The sequence below is a fragment of the Mesitornis unicolor genome, unplaced genomic scaffold, assembly GCF_000695765.1.
Source record: "Mesitornis unicolor isolate BGI_N332 unplaced genomic scaffold, ASM69576v1 scaffold24299, whole genome shotgun sequence".
Taxonomy (NCBI): Eukaryota; Metazoa; Chordata; class Aves; order Mesitornithiformes; family Mesitornithidae; genus Mesitornis; species Mesitornis unicolor.
In genome coordinates this window covers 57,490-77,162 of record NW_010205633.1, presented here as the reverse complement: position 1 = coordinate 77,162, position 19,673 = coordinate 57,490, and the positions used below count along the sequence as shown (strand labels likewise).

The 19,673-nt window shown below is 39.7% G+C and overlaps 1 protein-coding gene across 1 annotated transcript in view; it reads right to left on the bottom strand.

Annotated features, from left to right (window-relative positions):
* Window positions 1-4,050: 4,050 nt before the first annotated feature.
* The window catches only part of LIMCH1 (LIM and calponin homology domains 1), a 68,605-nt gene continuing 52,982 nt past the window's right edge, over window positions 4,051-19,673 (bottom strand). The window contains exons 14-24 of the mRNA XM_010191483.1: window positions 19,025-19,062; window positions 17,951-18,037; window positions 16,282-16,374; window positions 15,293-15,397; window positions 13,920-14,056; window positions 13,008-13,129; window positions 11,080-11,179; window positions 9,628-9,705; window positions 8,087-8,195; window positions 7,095-7,197; window positions 4,051-4,639 (exon numbers count right to left, since the gene is read on the bottom strand). Coding sequence (XP_010189785.1) covers window positions 4,614-4,639; window positions 7,095-7,197; window positions 8,087-8,195; window positions 9,628-9,705; window positions 11,080-11,179; window positions 13,008-13,129; window positions 13,920-14,056; window positions 15,293-15,397; window positions 16,282-16,374; window positions 17,951-18,037; window positions 19,025-19,062 — 998 coding nt within the window. The 3' untranslated portion in view covers window positions 4,051-4,613. The remainder of the gene's footprint in view (window positions 4,640-7,094; window positions 7,198-8,086; window positions 8,196-9,627; window positions 9,706-11,079; window positions 11,180-13,007; window positions 13,130-13,919; window positions 14,057-15,292; window positions 15,398-16,281; window positions 16,375-17,950; window positions 18,038-19,024; window positions 19,063-19,673) is intronic.

The window sequence follows — 19,673 nt, the reverse complement described above, 5'->3', positions numbered from 1 at the left end:
CACCTGCTCACTACCAGTGTCCACAACCCTTTCAGATTTTCACTGCAGATGTGTCTCTGAAAGTGAGTATCTTGTCTTCTTGTTCCTCAATTACCCAACCTTTTCTCAGGAGAGTAGAGACAAGCGCAGAGAAAAGCGGTGTGAGCCCCTTCTCTGCAAAGTTTATTGAGTAACCACTTAACCAGCTTCCCATTATCAGGAAGGAGATCCATCTGAGACCAAATCTTTGCTAATTTGGGCAGCAAGAACAGTATCTAAAGCTAATTTTCTAAACAAAGTGGTAGCTGCCTGCTTTTAACTCTCCCCTAGAAGAGTTATCTGGGTGAGGATCAATACTCACGAGATGAGTGAGCTACTGCTGTTTATTACCTGTGCCTGGAGCATCCAGCATCTCCCAGCGCCTGGTTGTGTCACTGACACCTCTGCACCAAAACACTTGCTGAAGGGAGGAAACAGAGTGCAAAGCAAAGGGGGTCAGCTCGACCCCGAAGCAAGGGTGCAGAGGAGGAAATGCAGTCCTTGTCTGCCTGGCTGCAATGAGGAAAAGAGGAAGGATGGAGTCATTGCACTTGGAGAAGGCACAGAGCTCCCCTGGGTGACCTGGCACGCATTCCCCATGACATAGGGTATCCTCTGCCTCAATGCCTGCATCTCAGCTGTCACAGCCCACTCCTCTCCCACACCATTACTTCCATATGCCCCAGCTTCATCCCACTGCTGGGCAAACTGTCATCCTCTCCAGAGGCACGCTGAGGTCCCATTAGCAGGGTGGTCCCCCTCAGGGCACTCCTGGCAGCCTTTGCTACCTGCAGACAAAGGTGCTGGTGGGGGGAGCAGGTGACATGACTCCTCTTTTATAACGTTTGAGGAATTATTTTGGCATTAAATCAGTGCAGGTGGAGCGCAGCCCCATCAATGCCCTTTTAGCATCACAAATAGCTCTGGGCAGAGCTGTCAGGTCATATTCAGCAGAAAATAAAAAAAAACAAAAAACAAAACAACCAAAACCCACCATACCAGGATTTCTACCATTTTATTTAGCTCATAAGGATCACAGTCACCAAAACCGTGCTTGTCTGAGAGAGCCCAGCAATTTCGGGTGAAGCAGAAATAGCTGTCTGCCTGCAAACCCAGCCTCAGAGCAACCTCCAGCAGCAGCGAGCTGGTCCCACAGACACAGCCCCAATGCTTGCCCCTGGGAACCCCAGTGTACCTCTGCCACCACAGAGCACCGCTGGCCCCTCATCCACAGATGTACATGCAGGAATAACGTAAGACCACTACCATTTCCATTAAGGCACTAGGATAAAAATCTGCTTTCAAAAAATTAAATTGTCAGTACTTCCCCATGACTCATCTAACAGCCAAGATGTGCTTCTGGCACAAAACCAACCCCATCATCCACTGAAGACTCAATTAAAAGGAAGAAAGAGGCAGTTATTAGTTTAAAATTTTGTGTGAACTTTCTACTGGTTTCTGGTGAAGCCACACACTTGCTGAGACTCAAGAATTCGCAAGTTACTGCAGCACGTGTGTAACTAAGCAGAAACTCAAGGATCTTCGCTACGTAGGAATGGAATTAACCAAGCATCTATTTAGCTTTGCAATACATAAAGCGCTTTATTGAGTCAAAGTCTGAACCACAGTCCACCCACACCAAGGAAAGATCTTCTGAGGACTTTGGGTTTGACTCACTGAAAACCATCTCTGCTCATCTTTTACCAAAACAGCCACATGTGCTCTTGGAAATACTTGGCTACAGCAACCTACAGGGTATTGTCCCATCTCAAATACGTCTTTTTTATTACTTATTTATTTTATACGTCTCATCCCATATACGAAGTTTTGTGGAATGTAGCTTGGTTCAGCCTACCCCAATCAAGCAGAAACTTTTACTAATGGAAGTACACACTCTGCAGTACAGTTTCACAGACACATCACAATAGAAGTTAGTTATAATAAGTAAAATCAACACCACTGAAGGTAACCAACATTTTATTTATAAACATACATTTACTATAAAAGCTGTTGCATTTTAGATGAGTTTTCCTAATTTCCAGAGGCATTTATAAATAAAATAAAGGAAAGATTAGCATAATCAGTATTCAACATTAGCCCCAGCTAGGACAGCAATCCTTGTCCTTGAATGGACATGCAGATAAGGATGGTCCCCTTCTGGTTCACCAACCTGTAGGACATTCACTGAAAACCACGTAAGTACTGCATCAACAATACTACACAGCAAGAGTAAGGAAAAAATACACCATGGAAAATGGGGCTGGGAAATACAGATGGGTTATGACATCTGTTTAGGTTCTCTGAAGTAGTAAGAGGCTAAATAAATTCTGAAACATCTAAAATCCATTACATACTTGCTTAGCAATAATAAATGATTTTTTTTCAACAAATAAATTTACATTGTAGTTCAAATGTAGTAAAGCGTTTATTTTTTTTTGTGCTCAAAGTTCCTGATATCATTGGATATGATATGAAATGTATCTCATTTATGTGAATGAAAAAAAAAAGGGGAAAAAAAAATCTTAGCCTGAACAAATTTGCCATGTAAGACTCCAAAGGAAATATAAAATCAAACATAAGCAGTTGGCAAGTACAATTTAGAAAACTGTTGAAAATCCTGTGCTGGTAAACAGATGTTCATGAAGGGGGGGAAAATCGTAGTCTGAGAAAGTCACTTCATTTTTCTTTACATACAATCAACTTCACGAAAACATGCAGATATGAAACAAATTGTTAGACACTGGCTTCAATTTCTAAGCAGCTTCAGAGACCCAGCGGTGCATCTGCAGTGCAGTGCATACCCCCACCCACCCCTCGTCCATGCACTGATGTTCCAGCCATGCTCCTAAGCCCCTGGGGCACTGCCCCCTATGCAGATCAGAAGCGGATCTGACCTCTGTGAACACCAACCCCTCTGTACACTTGGGGACCAGTTTGCACATCTAAACTCTAGCACATGAGAGAAGCGGTGGTAGATGCGCAAGCATGCATGGTCTCCTTTAAAGATCAGGGCCAGACATCATATATTCACACATCCTTAATGCAGCACATAGAAGTACACAGATGTGCAAAGTCAGTTATAAAATCTGCTTTTTGAATTTCCACGTTATGTGTTATTTGCAGGAAAATGTTACAATGACCACATCCAACATGTAAACATCCTGCTTATCAAAACCCTTCAACAGTAAATTATGCAGATGACTAATCAAAATACTGGACATCACTGTTTTTTTTCCAAAACATTTTTCTGATTTTTAATTTTTATTTTTAAAAAATATTCCCCAAGTGAAGTCCATGAAGAACTTAAGCTTTTTGGATTTATTGCATCCATAAGTCATTGCTGACTGTGTGCAACAGCTTTGCATTTTCTAAGGCACAATTTTGAGGAAGTAACATGTAACCTTCCAGCAGACAGTCACAGCGTCCTCCAGTGACAACATAGCACATGGGTTTTCAATGACACGCAGTTTTGCATGGGTATGCAACTCACATACAAGCAACTTTTAAATAAATAGTTGGTAGCTACAAAACAACTCAAAATTATTTCTTCCCTAATAACCACTTCATTTCCATTTACTAACACATCGAAAGACAGTGGATGTGCACATAGACAAAATAAATATTAATTTAGTTTTATGACTGTTCTAAGGCAGAATAAGTAGGGGTTTTTTTCTTCCATTTGAAGTTGCATTGTGAACTGCTAAAATGGGATCTTTCTAATAACTGTTTACCAAACAGTGCTAGGATATTTTACAATTGCAATGCCTCCCCTAACCTTGTCTGTGTATTGTAGATAAAGTGACGCAGCTCTGACCGCTGCTTCAGCAAGCTGCTGGATCACTTCAGTAAGGAGCACATGCTAAATCAAAAGGAAAACTGGCCCAACCACAAGCAAGTTAAAGCTTTTTTGCCTACCCTTGCCCGCCTTCTGCACTCCAGGGTTTTACTGCCTTTATTGGGGTGGGTGTATGGAGGAACAGAGGTTCAAGGCTTTTTAATTCCCTGCTCTGGAGGGCACCCAAACCACACGCAATATAAACACAAAATGCTTCAGAATTACAGGATGTATTACCAAACTAGTCTCTGTATAAAAAAGTTATAGCTTCAGTTATAACAGAGAAGTTGTGCTGTGATGTTTAGTTTTTAAAATGCACTGATTAGATACTATCTTAAAATTACTTCTCAGCTCAAGTTGGCATATTCTATAAAGGTTCTGTAAACTTCAACTTTTTAATTCCTAGAAATATTAAAACAAAACAGCTTTACTGCATGTTTATTTTCTTATTACTTTCCAAAGAACAAGGTAACAGACTGAAAATCTTAAGCATACCTGAAAGGTGGGATTTTTTTTTTATAGTACCTAGGCTTTGCCTTCCCAAACATGGTCACACTTATTTTGCAAATTTCTTCAGAAAGGGAAAAAACCAACATATTGCATTTTAAAGGACCAGGTGCAACGTTTTTATGTGTATTTCAAAATGAGATGAGAGCCATGATGTCCATGGATTCAAGCTCTTACAAGTGATTGTCTGGAAGCAGCCAATACATACGAGGAGAGAGTTCCTTCTTGAAAGTTATGAGGACTGAAAGTCATGTCACAATGTAGTTGGCTGTCCAGCAGCTGGGTAAAACAAAACCAAAATAAGTCATTAGTTGACAGATTTTAAGAAACATACATAGGCTTTTCCTTATGTGATCTCTGCAATTCAAAAAACCCTATCTGGAAATATTGATGCCCTGCTTCTCTTCCTTCCCACAAAGCCGGGGCACTAACTGCAAAGCAAGATTCAGCATAGCTCCAGTGGAAATAGATTTTCCATGCCTTATGGACAAATGCATTCCACATGCACTTTTATTTCATTTTACTCCCAAAGTACTTGTGGCAATATTTACTTTTAGGCTCTGCAGTGGCAAAATAGTAAAGCACAGGACTGATGAGGCATCTTTAGCTGTGCCTGGTTTGTGTTATGTAGTTACACAGAGCTCTTGTGTTATTTGGCCATGCAGGGAGTCTCATTAATTTACTTCTTGCCTTTGACTTCAGCATTCACAAGCCTGTAACGTTTCCCCATGTCTGACACTAAATACCAAGTCCCTTTCCTTGGGAGGTTTTGTTGTAGAGAAATAACCTGCCAGTAAAATCCCATTCACTTTTATTTGAAAAACAGAAATAATTTGGACCCTGGAGCGCTACATATTCCTTAACGCTTTTCTCTCTTAAGGTTTTTGATAATTTATTTTGAAACAGAATTATCCACAGTTTCTGGCGGCCAAAATATTTCATCAAGATGTCCACAAGCATCTCAAAACAATACTGGTTAATCCTGGTTGGTCAGAGACCATCAGTTGTGCACAAGGCTGCACAGGTTTTCAGATGAAACTGTCAGAACAGAAAGGCATGAGCTGGGCAATCAAGCAAATGATTTTATATTTAGTATCAGACTTCACAAAACTGAAAGCCAAAACGTTAACATTGCACTAGTTCTTAATTTCAGATGTGGAGTCCGTCAAATTCTAGTTAAAAATGAGCAAATAACCATATTTGCAGTTTTATCAAAATCAATCCCTTTGAAACTGTCAGCAAGAGCCAGTGTAACTTAAATTCAACTAACTCATATTTTTAGATTTTGCATGAGGAATGGATACAGCTGGAAGAGACAATTTGTAGGAAAAAAGACAAACCCTGGTCATTATTACTCTCCAGGAACAACACATTTCCTCAAAACCTATTTCCTCTGTCATGGACCTGGTTACCACTGTGCTAGGTATGTACAAATGCAAAACCTTACTGCAAGAAACACTGTGCATAGCTCTGTACTGCATTTGCTGCAGAAATGATGATGGAGGGGATGATTCCTACAGCATATAAGCCGATAATTTATTTTAGCCTTCATCAATCCTTAAGTGACCTCAGTTTTTTATTTAAGCAGAAAAGGATTAAGAAAAAAAGGAAAAATATGACTTTCATCATCTTCCTCTCTTTTTTCATGTAAAGATGGAAGTGCAAACTTGCATTTTAAGGGTTAGGACCTCATCCACATGAGGGAGGTTTGCAGTATCAAGCCTGAAGAGGAAAAGCTATTTCTAAATGTGTTAGGGTAAATAAATAATAATAAAAAGTCGCTAACGTGTCTTAGCAGAATTTAAAAAAAAATAAAATAATCACCAAACAAATGGTTATACAATAGCACCCTCTAGCTCTGCCGATGGGGAAATACCTTTTCTCCTGAAACAGGAAAAAATATCTATTCTACTGTTGGCAAAGGTAGGTACTTTTCCTACTCCCACATTTCTACAGCCACTGCTTTTGAGAAATGTCGTTAAACACATAACAGGAAGGCAACAATTACTCCCATGGTTTCTTCCCCTGCATCTTACTGCCTTCCACAAAGCAGAAGCCAACATGAACCCTGCCCATCTCATATCACTGGTGACATCAGTGTGAAGCTGAAATGCTCTAGCAATTTGGTATCAGCCACAGAAATCCAAGACTAGGAAGGACATTCAAGTGACCTGCTCTAAGGCAAAAAAATGCATCAAGTTTTTTCTGACATGCAATTATCTGGGTCATTCTTCAAAACTTGCACAACTAACACTTTTGCATGTATCTGTGGATACCACCACAAGGATTCACGGTGAGTTACAAAATGTTCCTAAAATTTTACATGACCATTTCGTCCACAAAGAGAGGCCTGGAGACATAAAAAAAGGGCACTTCACCAAGCAAGGCCCACAGCCTAGACCTAGTAGAAGTACCTACACTGTCTCACATGATGTGACAGATCCAAACCTCCAGGACATGCAGTACGTGTGCACAGTGTAGGACTTTATATTTATGCACAGAAACAGTCTTTAAGTCTAATACTGCTGTGCAGAGATCTTCTGAGCAAGAATTAATGGGCTTGGAAATTTTTTTTTTATATAAGAGGATAACTAAGATGGCATGGGAAGGTTCCCCTTTCTATGGCGAACCTATGCCTGAGTGGCAAAGCCAGGAGGAGACAATCCCACCAGCTAAAATCACAGCAATAGTATTGATATACTTCACTGTCCTTCAGGCAGGATTTGGTACTTACTTCTGGATCGGATATAACAATCGTTGCAGTTAAGAAGACCATTTCTAATCCTGACATCTGTCCCACTTGCTGCATCTCCCAGCTGTCCCTTGCAAATGCCACACTGTCAATTGGAGAACAAAGGAAATAAGAGAGACCATGCCCTGTCACAACTCTTCCCAAATTTTGACTTCTATTTCGTTTCAGTAGTTCTCGGAACAGTGAGAAAAAACAACACCCCCAGAACCCAGCCCATACTCCTGGGGAGCACTGCAAATCAGTGAAAGGCTTTTTCAGAGCCAACAATATTTAGGACTGGATTTCAGCAGTCTCCACTTACACAGAAGTGAAGTCCAGTGACTTCAAAGGACATCTCATTTTAACGTTGCATTCTGGACCCAGCTCACTGGTGACAGACAAAGCTTAGAGAGGCCAGAAGTTTAGTTTGGATAAATGTCTAAAACCAAAAAAGGCTTCACAAATGTCTAATACCATTTGGGCCAAAGACAATGGAAATAGACATTTTCTGAATTTTCTAGAAAACACCATCTTGAGTCATCTCCAGACCAAAACACTCAAGAACAGTCAAGAAGTATTTCTGTTAAGAGCTCTGGTGAAAGCCAGAATACATCATCCATTCCAACCATGGAAAGATGGCTTTGGGACTGACCAGGTTTTTGGAAAAAAAACCCAACAAACAAAAAACCTCTTTCCTCCCAACACCCCACCCGTCAAGGTAACTAAAATTACATTTAAAAAACAACTACAACTGGGAAATTATATGATGCTCCCCTCCGTAAGTAAGGAAACTAAGTTTGCTTGCTAAATCACAGGTTTTAGTCCAACTAACATGTCTGATAACACATAACACATTCGATACATTACTTCCACTTCTCTACAAACATACATACATTAACACAAGAATCCCTTGATCCTCTCATTTTCAGTTTCACATCTACAGCCCTCAACATGTGCATGACTTGAGATCTTTTGTTATAAAGACAGAAACATACCCTGAAGCACTGAATATGGAAATAAAGACCAAGTGTTTCAATAATCATGGCAGCTCCTTTTCCAAGAGGAAGCCCACAGGTAGAACAAAGCTTCTTTCCGCTGACAGACCTAGGACACAAACATGACTTTAAGAAAACAGAACAGCAACTGATGCTAAAATGCAGCCAAATCTTTACACTGGTTTATGGAGAGGGACAGGATGGGAAGAAGGAGCACTGAGGGTCTTCACGTAAATACACATTGATCCTTCAACCATGTTGCTGAATCAGCTTGCACCTCTGCCTTGCAGAAAAGCAAGCACAGGACGTGGACCCACTTACTGGATGATGAAAAGGTGGTGGATGCTGTCTACCTAGACTTTAGTAAGGCCTTTGACACCATCTCCCACAGTATTTTGTTGGAGAAACTGTCCATGGCCTGGACAGGCATGCTTTTTGCTAGGTAAAAACCCGGCTGCATAGCTGGGCCCAAAGAGTGGTGGTAAATGGAGTTAAATCCAGTTGTTGGCCAGTCACAAGTGGTGTTCCCCAGGGCTCAGTTTTGGAGCCAGTTCTGTTCAATATCTTTATCAATGATCTGGATGAGGGGATTGAGTGTGCAGTAAGTTTGCCGAGCACACCAAGTTAGGTGGGAGTGCTGATCTGCTTGAGGTTAGGAAGGCTCTACAAAACGACCTAGACGGGCTGGATCAATGGGCCAAGGCCAACTTTATGAGGTTTAACAAGGCCAAGTGCCGAGTTCTGCATCAACAGTTTCATGACAATGCAAATGGCATCAGAAGGAGGGCTCTGCTATCAAACACCAAGAAAAGTATTATTTAAATAAAACAAAAACTTGCTACAGATTCTGTGTTGTATGACTTTACCCTACATAGTAAGCCAACTGGCTTTAATATACTCCCAATTATCAGTGATTCTATCAGGTTACAGTTAACATTTATTTAGAGTTGGTACAGATCTCTCATTGAAAGCTCATTGCCTGAGAGAATCAAATCTCCAGGAGATTAGCACAAATATAGGCAAATTAAAAAAAAAACAACAAACAAGAACAACAAAAAACCAGCAAAAAAGCAAAATGCAGTTCAAGTTTGGAAATTAAGGGAAGGATTTTTTTTTTTAATCATTAAGTGTTGAAATGTCAGTTGGTAACAACATCTAGAACATACCTTACTCCTGAGCATGTAACTATTCACAGTGAAGACAACACCCTTAGGCTTAAGTGCTCTGAACTCACGCTTTACTGCTTACTTTGGCTGGGACCTATATTATCGCATTTCAGTTTCATTAAAATTTCAGTGATCAAGCAGAGTCCTAGAGCTGCTTTCTGAACTGTGTTATTTTAAAACACAACAATACTGCTGAAGTCTGCAAGAAACATGGGAGAGGGAGCCACATGTTTATTATGTGGATGATTACAAATTGCAACATCAAGAAGAACTAATAGTGCATCCACATAATACTGGTGTGATTTACACTGCAGCAGTTCACCAGCGACTACAAGATGTAATCAGTCTGCAAAATCCCTTATTGACCTTTTGTACCTGTTGGGTGACTGACTCAGAGCAGCAGGAGAGCAGGGAGACGATGGCCCAGACCGGAAGTTCTCATGATAGCCTGCCCTAAAATACAGGAGAGGAAACGCATTACTACAGCTGAAGAACAAGTGAAAACAGAGGTTTGGTACAGAGAAATTCCAGCCGATGGAATTCAAGATTTCCAGATTTTATCTAAGGTAAACAACGTACGAATTTGCTGTCCACTGCCATTCTGACACAATGAAAAATAGCATGGTTTTAGTTTGGATTCTAGATCTGCTTGCAGTTGCTCAATCAGATAACTCACAGGATAATCAGCTGTGTGCAGACTACTACCCATCTATCAACTCAACATAGCTTATACCATGATGAAGCCAAGGCACAACGCCTTGTAGTCTTGGTTGCCCAGGGGATGTGCTCAGAAGCACACTGGTAGAACAGATGCAGAGTTGTTGATAGAGGGTCTGTGGAAGCTACCAACACTGAAAAGTGGTCTATTGCTATTCGTATCCATTCTATCCTGCAAGAATTTGGTGAGAAAAACCATGCATGTTTTTTGTTTTCAGAAATCATAGGGTTGATTCAACCTCTTAAAGCCTCTTTCAACCAGCTTGAAGCTGTTTACAGACTATATAACAATTTTCTTAAATACACATGAGGAGTCTGTTAGGAGGATTAGGTCATCAAACCTTGATCTACATTAGTTTTGACTGGATATAAGCTTCATAGAGGTAACACTTATTTTGCAGGAGACTGTGTTTATGTATCTATGCTAATGAAAACAGATGTTCCTTTCTCATTACGTAGGCACTTTTTTTGCAAATAATAGGCAAACACATCCCTTCTTTACTGAAGGAAAAGTTAGTTTTTAGTAATGCTCACTCAAAAACACAAGGCAAAGTATCAGAGACTAAATAAAACCTCACCAAATATATAGCAGAAAGAAAATACTAATCTCTATGTATCTTCCTTTAAAAGCTAGCATTCTTCAAGAACTAGAAAATAGCAATCAATGGGTGTTTAGAAGTTGCAGACTGAAGCTCTCAGGTACCAACTTCCAAGAGCAGACTTCACCTGATGTTCCCACCCTGACATTCCCACTTACTAGCTACAAATATTTGTCTTAGGGACTTAAAATACATGAAGCACATGAATGATGATGAGCATGTAGATGAGCATTTTAAAGAGCTAAGGAGAAAGACGACAGAGAATGGCAAGAAGTAGATATCCTCCCTCATGAAACTAGTTACTGGGGTACCTGTAATGAGAAATGAAGTGGATGAAAATTAACAGTCTCGGTGTGGAAGCCAAGAATCAGATGTGTCTGCAAACTGCAAGACTACTGATGAAACTCAACTGATAAAGAAAGCTGAGTAGGAATATAAGTAGGAATATAAAAGAGAAGAGAGTGAGCAGGACTTCTCAACCCTTGAAATATCCTTTATTTTATGTTCTTACCTTCTCATTTCTTCCGTGGAGCTCGGCTGTTGGCCCACACTCTGGCAAATGTCCTCTGCACGATGTGGGCACTGCTTTGTCAGCTGATTCCAGGAGATGTCTACAATGGAACATGGGGAAATCTCAATACTTCTGATAAAATGCTGTTGTCAATACTTACAGACCAGCACAGCTCGTGGGCACATCATAAAGGAGACATGAGATTTACTGTTACTTAAAAGTTTTCAGAAACCCCACACAAAGTCAGAGACAGACTCTGCTACACCAGAAGATCTTTATGGGACAGTGTCCCCCTGCATTACCCTCACATACACATGACCTGCCCTGCTGATGAATCTCAGTTTCTGAAGGAAGAAAGGGAGAGGTCAAACAGCTGTCCACGAGTAGCACTTGGGAAAATAAAGTACTTCTGTCCTAAGGACAGAAGCACCAGAGACACAGAAATTTCCTGTGGTGCTCAGAGATCCAACCTTCTCAACTGCAAGAGTTAAGAGGAAGGTGATGTAGTCACTTCTCTCCATAAGCCTACTAATAAGCAGAATTCTTCCCTTGTAATTTCCTTCTGTGTTTCAGATGGCTGCACAAGGCTCAGTGACAGGAACAGCCTCTCAGCAATCTGCAGTGATCTGTGTGATGCCCAGGCAGCTGACCATCCCATTTCTGAGACAGAGCGCACTGCCTGGATCTTTCCAGACAAAATTTGTGGCTCACAGGCCAGAGAGAGCCTTACCCTGACGTGCACCAACCAGCTGGCTTAGAGGAAAAGAAACACTTCACTGGGGCCTGTGAAAGTCCCATTCCCTATTTTTGGTATCAAGACAAAAAAAGCCCCTAATCCTGACTAGTTTAAGGACTTAAGGAGAGAGCAAGGATGTGATGCTTTAAGGGGCAGCAAAGGAGCTGTCAGAATATTTGTAGGGGACTAAATTGACGAAGAGAACCTAGAAAAAAGCGTGATTTGCAGAAGTAGTTAAAAAATGTCAAACCTTTGAAGTTCACTTAATCACTATTACAAATCCACAAGGATGGATTGCTGAGTAATACCTTCTGCTTTCTTTATTTGAGCAACCTTTATCAAAGAACTAAAAATATAATAAAATCATGCCAGAGAAAGCTGACCTGCTAAGTTAAATAAACTGAATTTGCATTTGGAGCAAGTAGTAACACTGAAATCTTTTCTATCCATAGATATTTCATTTTTTAGAATCATCAATTTTTATGCTAGTCTGAAAACAAAAACCTAGAAGGTGATTTCAAAATCTACATTTGCTTTCTGTCTTACTTACCTACTTTCCACTGCTCACTTGCATTAGATAATCATGCTAAATTAGTGAACTTGCATTTTTTTAGGTGATCCTGTTGACAGCAATGCTTTGGGGAAATTCCTTCATTCATAAAACATCAGTACGTATGGAAGCTTAAAAAAAAATCTATTCATTCTAAACATCATCAGACATTTTTAATGACAAAATTGAAACAGGTGTCAATTTAGATTTGGCTTGAAAAGGTTACATATCACAGGTATTTATTTTTACTGGACTGAAATGGGCATAAAGTATGTAATGAGCTATCAAAACACTAAGTGTTGGAAATACACTTTCTGTATCAAGATAAATCCTGTATGTAGGTAAGAGTATGTAAAAGATGGAAGATAACTATGTTTACTCCTGTGAACATGCGAGCCTATAAGATTCTTAACTGCAGTTGAAATGCTCATCTCTGATGAAAATAAGATTTTAAAGTCCATCTTAACATATTTATCTTTACTAAAAGAGAACAACTTTTGCATCTGAGATGTTCAAATTTTGAAGATATTAATGTGCTGCTAATTTCCAAAATTCTTTGAGTTAGATTTCAAGCCACTGTAAATAACTGTGAGATTTCTATCTGAAAAAGAATACACATATATGAAGAGTCTTGACTCTCACCCTGAGTCAACGGCAGATTCAGCCTGGCAGGCGAGCTGCGCCCCATCACCAGCACTTGGGGCTCCTGTCCACCTCCTTTCAAGATAACCATCTCTGGGTGTCCTGGGAGCACTTTATTTCCACTGCCAACAGAAATAAGTCACATTGTATAAGTAAAGCCAGGAATAATTCCATCTAGAATATAAAAACAAAATCAGACTTTTGAGTATCAGTCTATTTTTTGCAACAAGATTTCGTTATGGTGTCAGCAATGACAAAGGAATATACAGTCACGAATTGACAAGTCACCAAGCATGCCAAGTCTTCCTGCTTCCCTCACACACCGCCGCTTATATGCATGAAAGATCATTCTGGGTTTGGGGAAAATGGCTTCTTTGCCAGAGAAGCACCTTTTCTCAGTGTTTTCTATCCAGTGTTCATCACCATCAGACGCTTGTCGTCTTTGTGGAAGCTGTTATTAGCAGTCGGGCAAAGACCAAGATTTTGGACACCACCTGGCAAGTTCGGGTACAGCACTTTTGAGACAGCCAGGCAATCTCACACAGATTCTGAGTGAAAACAGCTACTGCTCCTTCATTCCTCCAAACGGCTTGTGAAACTTGTACACAAGACACAGTGCAGTGACATACAGAGGTGTCTGAGTTATCTAAGCTCTGATCTGGTTGATGTGACAGAGTTTCAGCAAAGCTATACGCTGAAAAGGCAAGCTGCCGGCTATGCAAAACTAGCACTGCACATTGCCATATATGCATCAACCTGTGGCAAGAGAATATTGATCAGGATATATTACACCTATCACCAGCCCACCAGATGCTAATGCTCGAGCATCAATCATGGGTAGATGTGACATCCCAAAAGTCCACAGAACATAAAGCTCCACAGGGCTAAGAAATACTTAGGCTTAATCCATACCTCCTCTTTTCTTGCCAGAGTTCATTTTCCTTGCTTTTCAGAGATGGCATACTGTCCTGCTCCCACAGCAACTTCTTCTGCTTTGTAACTTTCTTTTGTTTGCCTTCCTCTGGAGAGCTGTTTGAATCATTTGTGTCCTAAAAGACAGGAGGGGAGGTAACAAGGAGCTTCTCTTGAATTTGGCATCAGCATATGTATGAGAAAAGCACAGGCTGCCCTCAGACACATCACGTTGAGACACCTTATTATCATAAAGAACGTCTTACATTATACAGTGGAATCAGTTGACCTTGGTAAGGTTAACTTTGGATTTAACAAAGACTTCAGCTAAAACATAAACTAATTGTATTAAATCAAGCATGAGCAGAACTGACCAGTTATGAAATAGTGTTCAGAATAACAAAATAAAATTTCCCACTACATTTTTTTGGCGGAAATCCTTGTATGACTTTGAGAGTCTAGATAGTCTCCCATTGGACTTGGAAGGACTTTGTGAGAGGCCTCAGCTTGTTGTCTCTGCCCAGGGGCAGAGCACTCCTCGTGTGCTCTGGGCATTCTCAAATGGCAACACCAGTACTACTCCCAAAGTGGTACTGGAGTGGGTCATACTTGACTGGTGGAGCTTGAGTAAGTCACAGCATGAGATCCTTCACTTCTGGGTGCAGGTACTGCCATGAACATGGTGTAAGCAACTTGACCCAGGAAATTGCTGCTACACAGCCATGTGGAAAATGGGCCGTGGTTGATGCCCCTCAACAGGGATGAGTGGTAAGAGTGGGCAGGAAGGGTGAGGGGAGAACTAGATGAGACAGTATTCCCAATCCTGGAGTTGAATGGAAAAAGGGACATGACTTCTTGTGTGTAGGTGCCTTAGGCAGGAGAAAATTACATCTGGGATTCCCAAAATTAAAACATAATCAGAGGGTGACCATTCCTCTGTTTGTTTTGCTGCTTTCTAGGATGCATGGTGAACAAAAAAGGAGGAAAAGTGGGAAGGCAGGATTCAGTCTCATCTCAGGTATGCTTAAAGCACTTACACTCAAGATTTTAGAGGCAGAGATTTTGCTGACTTTGAGAAGGTAGTTAAAACAAAGAAAAACAGGACTGTTATTTCACAGCATCAGTTAAAGAAGAGAAGCAGCTGCGAAGAGAGAAAGTATCAACCTCTGCTCTAGTCCAAAATGGGACAGTAGCAGTTTGCTTGGGAGCACGGCTCTTCAGTTGTAAAAATACACAAGCTATAGCACTCTGAGGTATCACCAGTTATGGAATACTTTTACTGTTCCCAGACTTTGTTAGCCTTTAGTGAAGAATGAAACTTTGCATTGAAGATGGCTTAGTTTTATTGCCTTACTACTCCACAAGAAACTCACCACTGTCTTGCTTCCTTCAGTGGTAGAGGAAGAAGAGGAGAGTAGGTCAGCAGAGTTTGAAGAAACAATGAATGGAACTACAGTATCCTCAATTATCTTACGTTCCTAAAAAAAAAAAAGAGGATCAGGAGAGAGTGGGAATTAAATATACAGAATGTCAGCTGTGAGCTTAAAAAGTAGAAGCATAAAGTTTGGCTACAAGTCATATTTAGATGGCTAGGTAAGGACCTGTGGTACCAAGAATACTGAGACAGGATACCCAAAACTGGAAAGAATATTCCACTTGGGATGGCACCACTGTTTCTCAAAACATGAGTCTATTAAATTTCATATAAAAGTATGGTAAATGAGAAACTTATTCTGAAGGTTGGAAAAAAAAATTCTTGTTCAGATCACAAGTGTGGTTCTCAAGCACAGATCATAAGACATCAATCTGCATAAAGTACAACTAATTAAACTGAAAATATTAATATTTTCCAGTTTCCTGCAATAATGACCCACACATGAAAACCACTATCTTCTATATTGTTAATATTCTACAACTGCAAGCTTTGAAAATTGCCTGCAATTTTTTTTTTTTTTTTAAAAGACCAGTTTACAAAATATCTATATGATCAAGTCCAAGGCAGTCACCAATTTCGTCTGGAGTTCCACCAAGTCCAGGCCCCAAGTATATGCCAAAACATACAAGGCTCTGCCTCTGGAGGGACATCTGTGCATGCCCAGACACAACCATGCTGACTCATCCTGTCTTGCACACCAATTAGACACCTCCACCTATGTGGAGCTTCTGAGGATACCTGTCTAAATATTTAAATATTTTCCCTCAGCACCTACGGTAGTGTTTAAGAGAAATAATCCTCCTGAGAATTAAGCTTTGAGAAGGCCTTTCATTAATTAATCTAGGTACGGGATTTTCGTAGTGAAGTAAGCGAGTGCATTTAAATACAAAACCATCAGTAAACAACCTCCTCCTTTGAGCCTTATACCTCCTCATAGTATCTACGCTCCTCCTCTTCAACTTCTCTCTGGGCCTTTTCCCATTCCTCTTTCAGCTTGTCCTGCTCCTTCTGATACTTCTCCTATAAGAGGATGGAAGTACAGGTAAAGTCAAAGCATTCTGTATTAGGAGTAAATTCTGTAGTATCTCCACAGTGCAAATGAACCTGCTAAGAAAGGTTTAATCAGAAATAGGATGAAATAGGAAGATAAAAATTTGAAACATCCATGGGTGTTCTCCTCTCCGCACTTGTTTCTAGCACTTACATTTAACATCTTCAAACCATGAGGAACTTTTAACATACTAGAAGAAGTTTAATTTCTCAGAAGTTTAAAAATCTTTGGTCAGAAATGAAATTTATGCCCAATAACTTCAATAATTTCTTGGGTTTTATACAGTATTAAGAGTCCCAAAAAGCTATCACACATCCCAAAAACTTGGGCATGGATTTTACATTAATAACTTCAGCAAAGTAACATATAAACAAGAAGATTTTGCAGATACTGGTACTAATTTAAGAGATATGCCAGTAAAAGATAAATGTGTGTAAAGATAATAGTGTGTAAAGGTTTGAAGAGGATAAGCTTATAATTAGCTAAGTAGTTTCTTTTCCTCCTTTATGGGAATTATTTCTTGAGAATTGTTTTCACACAGATTTTTTTGAAAAATTATCTCAAAGAGAACTTTAAAACTGGTTTGAATATGGGGAAGAACGGTGACTTTCATACTATTTTTATACCAGTTCCCAATTCTGTTCAAATTAGAAGCCTAATCCAGAAGAGAAGCATTTACTATTGAGAGAACACCCATATATCGTAGAAAAATAATGATGAGAATTTTACACCATTTTAAGAGGTAACAACCATATTAGCTAAAAAGAAATAATCTCAGGAAAGCCGTAGAGACACACACAAGTCATTCTTAAAAGACTCTATTTTATTAGTCTCCATCCCTTGACAGTTGTTTGCTCTTCTGTTACAGGAGGAAAAACATGGTTTATTTGGGACCAAACCTAATCACAATTTCAAAAGACACTATTGACAGGGAAATTAAAGTTCTGAGGGTCACTGCACTTTTCCCAACTAGGACACAAACCCAGAACTCTTACAGCTTACTCTACCACTAGGCAAAACCAGTGGTTGTTTTTAGGGTGTTTACCCCCTCACAAAAAAACCCCACAAAACCCTTCGTGTCCAAATTTAGCTTGATGTTTTCCAAGAAGAATCTGTGAACAAAGCAAAAGTCTACAAAAATCTATTAAGACCAAAATTTTAAAGAAAAATTGGAAAGGTGTCAGGGTCAGCAAACTGTCAGCCTCAAGAAAGAGGCTCCAAGTAAGAGTCTTCAATGAAGAGTCTCGCAGTCTGTGCTCAACATACTTTAAATACAGCTCAGGATCAATGTTTGGTTTAACACTGCACTGGAATGCAGAACTAAGCAAGTCCTTTTGGTCTTTCCATGCAGTGGGGAAGGGAGACGTAAGAGTGCCCAGACCACAGAGAACGTGTGTATCCTCATTTTATTGCTCATCTGCCACAGAATTTGTGCAAACATCCACATAGAATGTGGAAAATGGGACGTGAAATGCCCAACTTTTGTCCAAAGGGACAATTCAACAGCTGGACCACACAGTGGAAGACATGCAGTTTCTCCCCTACCTGAAGCAAGCGTTCTTGCTCATGCTGCCACCTTTCCTGGCGTTTTCGCTCTTCTTCTGGATCCCAGGACCAGAAATTGAAACGCTTGTGTGTAGGAAAACCAAGCTATTAGACTTTGACACTATACTTCACAAGGCTACCAGAGAGAACTGCACTTTGCCTGGCCTACCCCTGGTGATGATGTTAAAGTGGGAAATTGAGAACAAGATAATGGTTCTCTCAGTTAGCAGGTAATATTCTTAGCTTCACTGACACTTGGGATTGCCCACAGTATCCAAATGATAAAATAATAATTTGGTTTGCAAAGAAAGGCTTGGCAAACTTCAACTGGAGGGGAAAAAAAGAAAAAAGAAATCTGAAAGAAAGCTCTAAGCAGCACTGAACGGAGATACCTGCAGGGACTCAAATTTAAAGAAAATATCAATTTTGTTTCTCTGTAATCTTCTGCACAACATGCAAAGCGATTTGTGATTGTAAAAAAAATTCTCTCATTTCATATGGCTGCCAGCAAAACAGCCTATAACCTTTAGATTTTTATCCACAATGAAATAAAATCTCAGGCTTCACTGAGGATCCCATTACACGACACATTTACATATTTAAAATCCTTATAAACAAGGGCAATTTTAGACACTTGATGTCATATTCCGTTCCACTAAGTGTTGTATTTGAGTCTGATAGGAAGCAATTATGCCTATTTTTATGTGGCAAACAGAATATGAAATATTGACAACTTCACAGTAGCATTTGTGGTGTTTTGTTTTGTTTTGCTTTGTTTTTTAATTGAGGAGATAGTAGAATGGTGGTCTCCTCTAATTTCCATGCATTTAAAATAGAATGGATAAATGGCTCCAGCAACTGAGTACTATATAATTACCATTACCTCCAGATAAGAGGAGAATGCATAAATTCCATATTCAGACTATGTCTTGATTTGGGTTGTATTTTTTCTCTCTCACTTCCGTAAGAAAAAAAAAAAATCCGTTCTGATTTGGGGATGTTACAGACAGTTTGCTTTAAAAAAAATCGCTTTTGCTAAACATGTATCTCTAAACCAAACAATAATGTAAAAATGGTACTCACATTTGATTTGTCACCACTATAAGAATCAGCTATTAAAAACAAAAACAGAACAAAAACAAACCAACAACACACACACAGAAAAAACAAACAGAAAAAGGAGAAATTAAATTTAATACAGCAAAATGTGCTTAGCCTGCAAATAAAGCTACATTGTAGCTGTATAAAAAAGCTTCATGTTAGTTTCCTATTTGCTCCCACAACCAAATGCAAGGACAAATTGCAAGCAAGTAAACCAGAAAAACAGATTACACCCATCACCGACAAAACTACTTTTTTTTATCTGGGTATAGAGGAGCACAATATTAACCACCATCAGGTTCTACTCTACCACTAGCTAATGCTATCTACTTCTGCCCACAGAAACTAGCAGTGTTCGGACAGTGAGTGCTATCTACTTTGATCTATTTTTCCATTCTTGATTTAGTGCAAGGAAGGAAAAAGCACAGCAAAGCTAAAAGGATGGGACTACACTATTCAAGAGCCACAGTTACGAAGAGAACCATTGCCATTTTCTATACAAATGTCTTGAAAATTAGGCTGATTTAAAAAAATTAAGGAAGAAATATTTGTAGGCAAGTGATTTCATTTGGGTGCCTGAAACCAGAGCATCACAACAATGTGCAACCCAACAGCTCTTTGT